The sequence below is a fragment of the Canis lupus genome, chromosome 33 (genome assembly GCF_003254725.2).
Source record: "Canis lupus dingo isolate Sandy chromosome 33, ASM325472v2, whole genome shotgun sequence".
In the NCBI taxonomy this organism is placed as follows: domain Eukaryota; kingdom Metazoa; phylum Chordata; class Mammalia; order Carnivora; family Canidae; genus Canis; species Canis lupus.
Genome location: NC_064275.1, coordinates 30,181,793 through 30,189,461, shown reverse-complemented (window position 1 = coordinate 30,189,461; position 7,669 = coordinate 30,181,793). Strand labels below are relative to the sequence as shown.

Below are 7,669 nucleotides of genomic sequence, written 5' to 3'. Positions count from 1 at the left end.
CTGGTTGGTCGGTTGTGTTTTTTTGCAGTTTTATGGTTTTATTAACACGAGTACGACACGCACATAAGCTGTCTGTTGGTCTCCCTCGCTCCGCAGCCTGGCTGGGACTGGTGACTCGAGCGGCCTCGGGCCTGGGACATGTGGCGCCTCAGCCGCGCTTCGAGCTCCCTGAGCGGTGCCCTAGGAACCTCCGGGAGCCTCCGGGCGGCAGCACGAGCTGTTTTCTCGTCGCTCCCGTGACCCACGTTGGGCACCAAGATCTGGCCCTTGAATCCCCTGTGGTCAGTGCCTCGGGGTTTCTGCCAGTTGTGCCCGATTTTGACACACCGGTGTGACGGGTGCCCGAACTTCTAGGTCCTCTCCTCCGCGATCCTGGGCCTCACCGGGGGGCAGAGGGCAGAGGGCAGAGGGCGGCCGCGATGCCCAGCGATCGATGGCTGCGCCCGGAAGAGCGGGTTGGCTTTTTAAATAAAACCAAAGAACCCGGAACCTGCTGAGGCTTGGACTCTGCGAGACGCTCGGCGCCGCCGGTCTGGGGGGGAAGCCGGCCTGCCCCACGCCAGCCCCGCCGGCCCGGCCCTGCTCGGGGCCCTGCTCCAGGCCTCCGGCTGCTGAGCCCCCCGCCCCCTCCGAAGGGGCCCCCCGCACACCTCGGCTGCCCCCTGCCCCTTGGGCATCTCTCCTGGGGACCCGACAGGAGGAGGCAAACTCCTGCACCCCCACCCCCCGCGTCTCCAGAACAAGCGCCCACACCTTTGCTTTGGCAAGTGGGCTGCTAAGTCCCTGGAGGGGGGAAGCCGCACCCCCCGCCCCCACCTGCCGCTCGGGGACGGGAGGCCCCCGGGTCCCCGGCACCCCCAGGCCTCTCCAACAGCTGGGGGACCGTCCTCAGGAGCCGTCTGCGGCACTTGGGGGGCGCCGGGAGGTGGCGGGTGGCCCTGCAGGCCCCGAGCCTCCCCGAATGCCGCTGTGGCCTCGGCTCCGGGCGCCTGGCGGGCGGGGCGGCCTCGGTCCCAAATCCCCGGGAGAGGCCCCGGGGCCGAGGTGGCTGCGCTCAGCCCCTCCGGGGGAGGCGGGGGCCCTGGCCGGGGACAATGAGCCACCCAGAGCGGACCTGCACAGGGGCCGGGGGCGGGGCCGGGGTGGGCCTCGGAGCCGCGCCGTCCAAGCCTCCGTGTGCACGTGCGTGTCCCGGGGCCAGACTGTGACCGCTGGCCCTGAGCGAGGCCGTCGTCGTCGTCGTGTCACCGGCGCTCTGGCGGGGCCCACCGGCCGCCCCAGGGCCGCGCTGGGAGAAGCAAGGTGACAAGACGGAGGCCGCCGCACCCCGCCTCTGACCACGCACCACCCACGGGGGACAGTCCCGGGAAAGGCCGTGGTCCCCGAGCCCGTAGCCACCTCTAGAGCAGGCTTTCGACTTCTTGTCCCGAGGGCCCCGAGCCAGCTCCAGGGTTGCGACTGGTTCAGGCCCCCCAGAGGGTGGGCAGAAGGTCGCCGTCCGCCAATGGGTGAGCTCACCTGAGGGCTCACGCGGTCCTCGAGGAGTGGGATGCAGCCTGCGTGGGAGGGGGCGCAGGTGAGCCACGCGGCGGAGCCCGCTCCCTCGGAGCCTCGTACCCCGGTGGGCCACGTCTTTATAAGGGACGGCCGGTCAAAGTAGAAGGACAGGTGCCATCTTCTTTAAGTTTTCTGCTTTGTGACCCCTGAATCTGCAGCCCCGTGGGAGGAGCCCCCGGCAGCTCTCTCGTCTCAGGCCCAACCCAGGGCCGGGGCAGCGGCCTGCTGTGCACCGACCGTCCTGTGCCCGCGGCCCCGGAAGACACGGGACGTCAGGGTAAGGCCCGCTGCGCCTGCCCTCGCCTTCACCCCGAGAGGCCACAGCGCTAGTGTGCTGGAAACGGGGACAGTGACCGTATGAGCGACCCCCTCGCCTCCCGGGGGACAGGCGGGTCCTGCAGGCCCTCAGCGCGTCCAGGTGAGGCCTCACCCCTACCCTCGCCTCCTCTCCAGGGCCTCCTTGGCAGGCTTACGTCGAGGACGGCGCCTTGGGGCCAAGTCAGCCAGCAGGTGCCTGCTCAGGTGTAAAGGCCATGACTTTTTTAAAAAAGATATTTCAAGTTGGATAAAAGGATAGATCACTTACCTCGGGTTCAGGAAACTTGCCTTCTGGTCCCACTTTTGCTGTCACCGTAGTCTCTGCTGCCCCGAGCCCAGCTCCCAGATCTGAGCACGGGAGGTCTGGGCGGCCCCGCGGCCTCGAGCCCCCGCAGCTCTTCTCGGCCCATGTCGGCCCGGCCCGGAGAGCGCTCCTCCTGCCCCTGCTGCTCCCGCTTCCCGCCGGGAGTCGGTGCACCTGCAGCCCCAAACCCCAGCGCGTCGGAACCACCTGGAGGGCTTGTTAAAAGGCAGGAGCCGCCCCCAGCCCCAGCCCCTGACCTCTGAGCCCAGGCCCAGGAATGAGCACGTCTGGCCGCCGCTGCTGTGACCAGGCCGCCCGGCTCTGAAGGGCGACCTTGCAGCCCCGAGGCTGGGCCGGGCAGAGGGCGCAGGGCCTGCCGTCGGGGGGCAGCCGGTGCCGACGCCCAGCCCGGGCCCAGCCAGGCAGCCAAGGGCCTGAGCTCAGTCCCCTCCCTCTGGCCGTGCCCCTCCGGCCGGCGGCCCTGGGGGGGGGGGGGGTCCCCGCAGGAGAGGGCAAGGTCAGAAGGAGGCCGTGCCCAGAGCGGCCCTCTCCCTCCTCCCAGCTGCCCACGGCCCGAAACCCCCAGCGCGGGAGGCCCGCTCTCCCCTGGCCGCCGCAGCTGCCTTCGGGCCCTGGGGGGGCTGCGGACGTCCGGGCAGGGCATCCTTAGCCAACACCCCCCGCAGCTCCCCGCGGTCTGCCCGCGGCCGCCCCCTCTCCTGCTGGCACCTCCTTGCTGGCAGCTCCGAGCCGGCCCGCGACCCACTCTCCGTGGCTGAGGCCGCCCAACTCTGGCTGAGGCAAGCTCCGCGCAGCTCCAGGGCGTGGGCTGCAGGAAGGGGGGGCGGAGGGGGCTTTTTGTTTTTTTAAGATTTGTTTACTTGAGAAAGCATGTGAGAGCATGAGCAGGGGGAGCAGAGGGAGAGGGAGAAGCGCCCCCCCCTGCCGAGCCAGGGCCCAGGTGGGGCTCGATCCCAGGACCCCGGGATCCCCAGCTGAGCCGCGGGCCGATGCTCAACCGCCGAGCCGCCCAGGCGCCCTGGGAAGGCATTTAAAAAGCAGCAGGGTGGGCACGGGCCCCCCTTCCCTGCCCAGAAATCAGCCGTGAAAGCCAGAAAACGGGGCGGCCGCCTCCTGTGCGGGCCGCAGGGAAAGGGGGGTGAGCAGAGCCGAGGGGAAGGCGGGGCCCCGGGGTCACGCAGCAGTTCCCAGGCCTCGACTGGTCTAATCCGATTCCCCGACTGCTGAAGGGTGTTGTGTCAGCGGAATGTACCCCTGATGTTGACACCGGTGGAAAGGCCACGATGGGCCCCGGGACTCGTCCTGGCTGTGGGGCAGGCTGTGGGACTCCGGGAACGTCACAGGCCCTCTCTGGGCCCCTGTTTCTTCATCTGTGGGTATGAACCACCCGGTCTGCGGGGCCTCCGGGGTCCCTTTTCTGTGGCTCAGAATCAAGACCCAGAGCCTGTCCCAGAGGAAAGCGCTGGACATCAGGGGGGGATCTCAGGGACAGAGCAGGCCGTCACCTTGGGAATGGTGACATCGTGGGGTTTTATCAGCGTCAGCCAAAGGGAAATCCTAAAACAGAATGAGGGGCACCTGAGTGGCTCAGGCAGTTAAGCACCAGACTCTTGATTTCAGGTGGGGCCGTGGTCTCAGGGTTGTTGGGACGCAGCCCTGCGTCGGCCCGTGCTGGGCATGGAGGCTGCTCGACATTCTCTGTCTCCGGGTGGCCCGGTCAGGTGGATGCCCGACCCCACGGTCTCAGGGTCGTGAGACCAGCCCTGCACGGGCCCCACACCCAGTGCACAGTCTGTGAGGGACTTTCTCCCTCCCTCACCCCCCTCCTCTCTCCCTCTCGAGTTAATGAATTAAACACAGAATGAGAGGTGTCAGCACTAATTCAACACGGCATTGCCAAGGGGGTCACATTTGTCCCTGGAAGAAGCCCTACAGGAGCTTTGTAGGCCTGTGTGCCTCTCCCACGGCCCCCGGAGACGGGTGGGTGGCCGTTCAGGGACAGAGCCTGCGGAGAGAAGGCAGAAGCCGAGGCCCTTCTGACTTGTGTCGGCCAGGTCACGGGTCAACCCCTGTGCCGTGCGGCTGGCTTAGGACCCCGGGGGTCCCTTACCTGGAGCTGCCCAGGGACACAGGCACATCCCAAGCGCCCGTCTCTGCGGATCCGCCCGGGAGGGAGGCCACTGGATCCGCAGGGAGGAGCCCTGGACAGCAAGACTCGGCTGCTGGAATGAGGCCACGGGGCTATGAGAGTCTTTGTCTAGGATCAGCCTCCTAGAGTGTGCCCGAAGATGGGCATATTCCAGGTGGACAGGTGGCCAAGAAGACACGTAAGGGTGCTCAACCTAGACTTTCTGTGACAGCGTGACATCGGAAACCAGGTAAATCCCGGCCGTAGAGGGTTGGGTCCGCAAGAGATGGTGCGTCCTTTAATATGCAATGAAATACACTGGATAGTCTGCAGCCGTCACCCGAAGGATGGAGCTATATTTACTGAAGTGGAAAGATTCTGTGACATATTGTTGAGTAAAAAGAGCAGGTTATGAAACAGTATATGATCCCATTATAAAATCACACACACGCACACACGCACATGCACACGGAGCCGTCTGGAAATCTGTTCACCAAACTGTTAGCAGTCTCTCCAGTTGGTGGAATTTAGGGTGATTTTTACTTCGTTCTTGAAACTCTACATTTTGAAGTTTAAGGATTCAAGATACCTAATCATTTTCACTTGGGAATGAATAAGTAACCGGCAAACAGAAAACAAAACCAAACCTGCCCCTGCCCGGGTCACTGTCCTACTGCATCACGGCTCCTCAGGCCAAGCCATGCGGTTGTGCGCCGGCCCCAAGCGGGAGGCGGGGGCTGTCTGGGAGCCAGGCCCGGAGCCACGCAGTCCCGCACGTGGATGTGGATGTGGATGTGGCTCCAGCAGCAGCTGTGACAACGGTTCAGAGCCTCCACTTCCTCCGTGAGCGTCTGCTTCTTGGGCTGCTTAGGAGCCGTGACTCAGAGGAAGGTCGAGAGCCCATGTGGGCCTCGGGCTAGGACGCAGCAAGGCCCCGGCCTGCCCTGGCCAACCCAGGAACTCGAACTCAAGGCCTCACAGACCAGAACCAGAAGCCTTAAGCATCGGGTGTCTGTACGATTGTTGGCAGTAAAGTGTGGACCGTAGTTTTGAGCTTTCCGACTTTTGCAAGTCCCTGTGACCCTGAGCCCACGGCCTCCCGCGGGCTGTGGTCAGGCACGGGGGGAGGAAAGGGAAGTCTGAGAGGCCGAGGTCATCCTGAAGGACGGAGATGAAAATCCAAGCTCAGCAGCACCAGCCGCAGGTGCCCGGGCACCGGAACCCGCTGGAACCGGGAAGGACTGGGGGACACGGGGGTGGGGGCTGAGGGGGGCCCGGAGCCCAGGATCACACAGGCGGCCTCAGGCTAGGTGGGCCCCTCCACCCAGCACCCCGATTATTCACACCCTTGGCTCCAGGGTACTCCCAGCACATGCCAGGCCACCCCAAGCTCGGGGCTGGTGGAGGATGCGGGGAGTGGAAGGACTCGGGGAGCCCGCCGGTCCGGTCCGTTTGTCCCCCCGCCTCCTGCTCAGGACCCAGGCGTCCCAGACTCAGGGCTTCGCGCTCCAGGCTCAAACTCCGAGTAAAGGGCCTCGGCGCAGCGACCTGCGTGCCCGGGCCGGGCCTCCCACCGGCATCCCGCCCAGGTCGCACGGGAGACCGCGTGTGTGGGGCCCTTGCGGCCAGCGCACCCAGGACATCCGCACCAGGTCCCATTCTGGAGGCGGGTCCCGGGATCCCCCGGCCCCACTGTCAGAGGTTGAGCTCCCAGCAAACCTCTGAGACGGAGATTTGCGCGCGGGTGTTTGGAGAGCACTTTCAGCGGCGACGGGGACCTGCGGCGCGCAGAGACGAGCCCACGTGCAACACACCCAGGGGGCCCCGGCTAACCCCGCCCGGAGCCCCACGTCCCTGCCGAGGGGTCCTGCCCCGGGGTGCAAGGGCCTGGGTTCGGGGCCTACCTCCACCATCCAGCGGGCACAGTCGGGAGGAGGCCGTGCATTAGCCCAGGCGGCTGTCTGCGGCCAAGGGTAAGTCCCCGAGAGGAGCCCAGCGGGACCACTAGTCACAGCACCCCAGCAGCAGGGGATGGGGGCTCTGAGCAGCAGGTCCCTCGGCCACCACGCACTGGGGAGCAATGAGCCCGAGATCACTCGGAGTGAAGGGTGGAGCTGAATTCGAATCCAGATGGCCGAAGCCCACAGTTGATCCCAGTAATCACATGAATGTCTGACACTCAAAGGGTGTGCGTGCTGGCCCGGGCGGCGCACTAGACACCTCCTGTAGGTCACGGGGTCGGCCTCTCAACCCCCCAGCGTAGGTGTTAGTATTAGAGCCACGTTTACAGAAGAAGACACTGAGGCTCGGAATGTGAGTAAATTGCTCAAGGTCATTCAGCTCATGAGCCGGGGAAGGGCCCAGGCCGCGTGGCCCCAGAGCCACCACGACAAGGCCATGGCGCCCCCTTGCCTGGCCCAGGAGCGTGTGCAGGACGTGCATTTTCCTGAGAGCGTGGCGAACCTTGACCTCCGCGGGGTGCCCACTGCTCTGCAGACCCACAGCCCACGGAGGAGGCCGAGGCCGCCCTCTGCCCGCTGCGCGCCTGTGGCCACGCCGCCCCTAGAACGAGCCGGGATCCTGCAAGGCACCTGCTGGGTGAATGAATGAATGAATGAATGAATGAATGAGAGAAGATGCTGATGATGCTTTTGGGAAGGCCAGCCCCTCCCAGGGGGAGTTCCGGGTGCCAGGTGGCCCAGTCCTCCCTGGTAACCCCCGGGCTGTGGCGCAGGTACGGAAAGGGTCTGCTGGTCTCCGGCTGGCCGCAGCCACCGCGTCCTATCAGTCCCCAACATTCCCTGTCACCTCATCTTCTCCCTCCCTGGGGCCCCACGCGTCTTGCCCCCATCCTACGAGAAGCTGGGCCCTGGTGGGACGTGGGTGCAGGCCCAGGCAGCCCCGGAGCACGCGGGGTGAGTCTGCCAGCGTCAGGCCCCCCAGCATCAGCCCAGGGCCACAGGGGTGCCTGCCTGCAGCCGCGGGACACCCCAGCCAAAGTCCGGGTGCAGTTGCCCTTATCGCCCGTGCTCCGGTGCTCCAGGTCCTCGTGATCATCTCCGTGCCCCAGTCCAGCGGGGGGGGGGGGGGGGGGGGGCCCTGGCCCTGGCCCGGAGCGGGAGGCCCAGGGAGGCAGGTGGCAGGGCCTGCACTCGATGGCCCAACTGAGGCTGGAGAGGGCTGTGGAGCCCTGAGCCCGCTTGGAGGGCTCAGATTTCGGCCCGCCCCCCCCTCCCCCCCCCCCCCCCCCCCCCCCGCAGGGGACACCAACCAGAGCCCAGAGCACTTTCTGCCTGCAGATCTGCTGTGCGTCAGCCCTCCTGGCGAGGAGTCTTGGGCCC

The 7,669-nt window shown here is 66.2% G+C and overlaps 1 protein-coding gene across 3 annotated transcripts; it reads right to left on the bottom strand.

The window, feature by feature from the left end:
- Window positions 1–4: 4 nt before the first annotated feature.
- On the bottom strand, window positions 5–5,243 carry LOC125754276 (collagen alpha-1(I) chain-like). Of its 3 annotated transcripts, XM_049105590.1 has the most exons (6): window positions 4,311–5,243; window positions 3,453–3,757; window positions 2,909–3,008; window positions 2,144–2,353; window positions 1,519–1,556; window positions 5–460 (listed from the first exon to the last, which is right to left on the bottom strand). In XM_049105590.1, the coding sequence occupies exons 2-5, from the start codon at window positions 3,668–3,670 to the stop codon at window positions 1,527–1,529; spliced, it is 558 nt and encodes a 185-aa protein (XP_048961547.1). In that variant the 5' UTR covers window positions 3,671–3,757; window positions 4,311–5,243; the 3' UTR covers window positions 5–460; window positions 1,519–1,526. The 3 variants fall into 3 exon arrangements, with proteins under 3 accessions (XP_048961547.1, XP_048961546.1, XP_048961545.1); XM_049105589.1 differs by lacking the exons at window positions 2,909–3,008; window positions 3,453–3,757; window positions 4,311–5,243 and having other exon boundaries at window positions 2,144–2,900; XM_049105588.1 differs by lacking the exons at window positions 2,909–3,008; window positions 3,453–3,757; window positions 4,311–5,243 and having other exon boundaries at window positions 5–1,556; window positions 2,144–2,900.
- Between the last annotated feature and the right edge of the window lie 2,426 nt (window positions 5,244–7,669).

What these genes read in the sequence shown, in the direction of transcription:
- LOC125754276 (XM_049105588.1), bottom strand. Translation starts at nt 2,843, where the DNA reads ATGCCCTGCCCGGACGTCCGCAGCCCCCCCAGGGCCCGAAGGCAGCTG.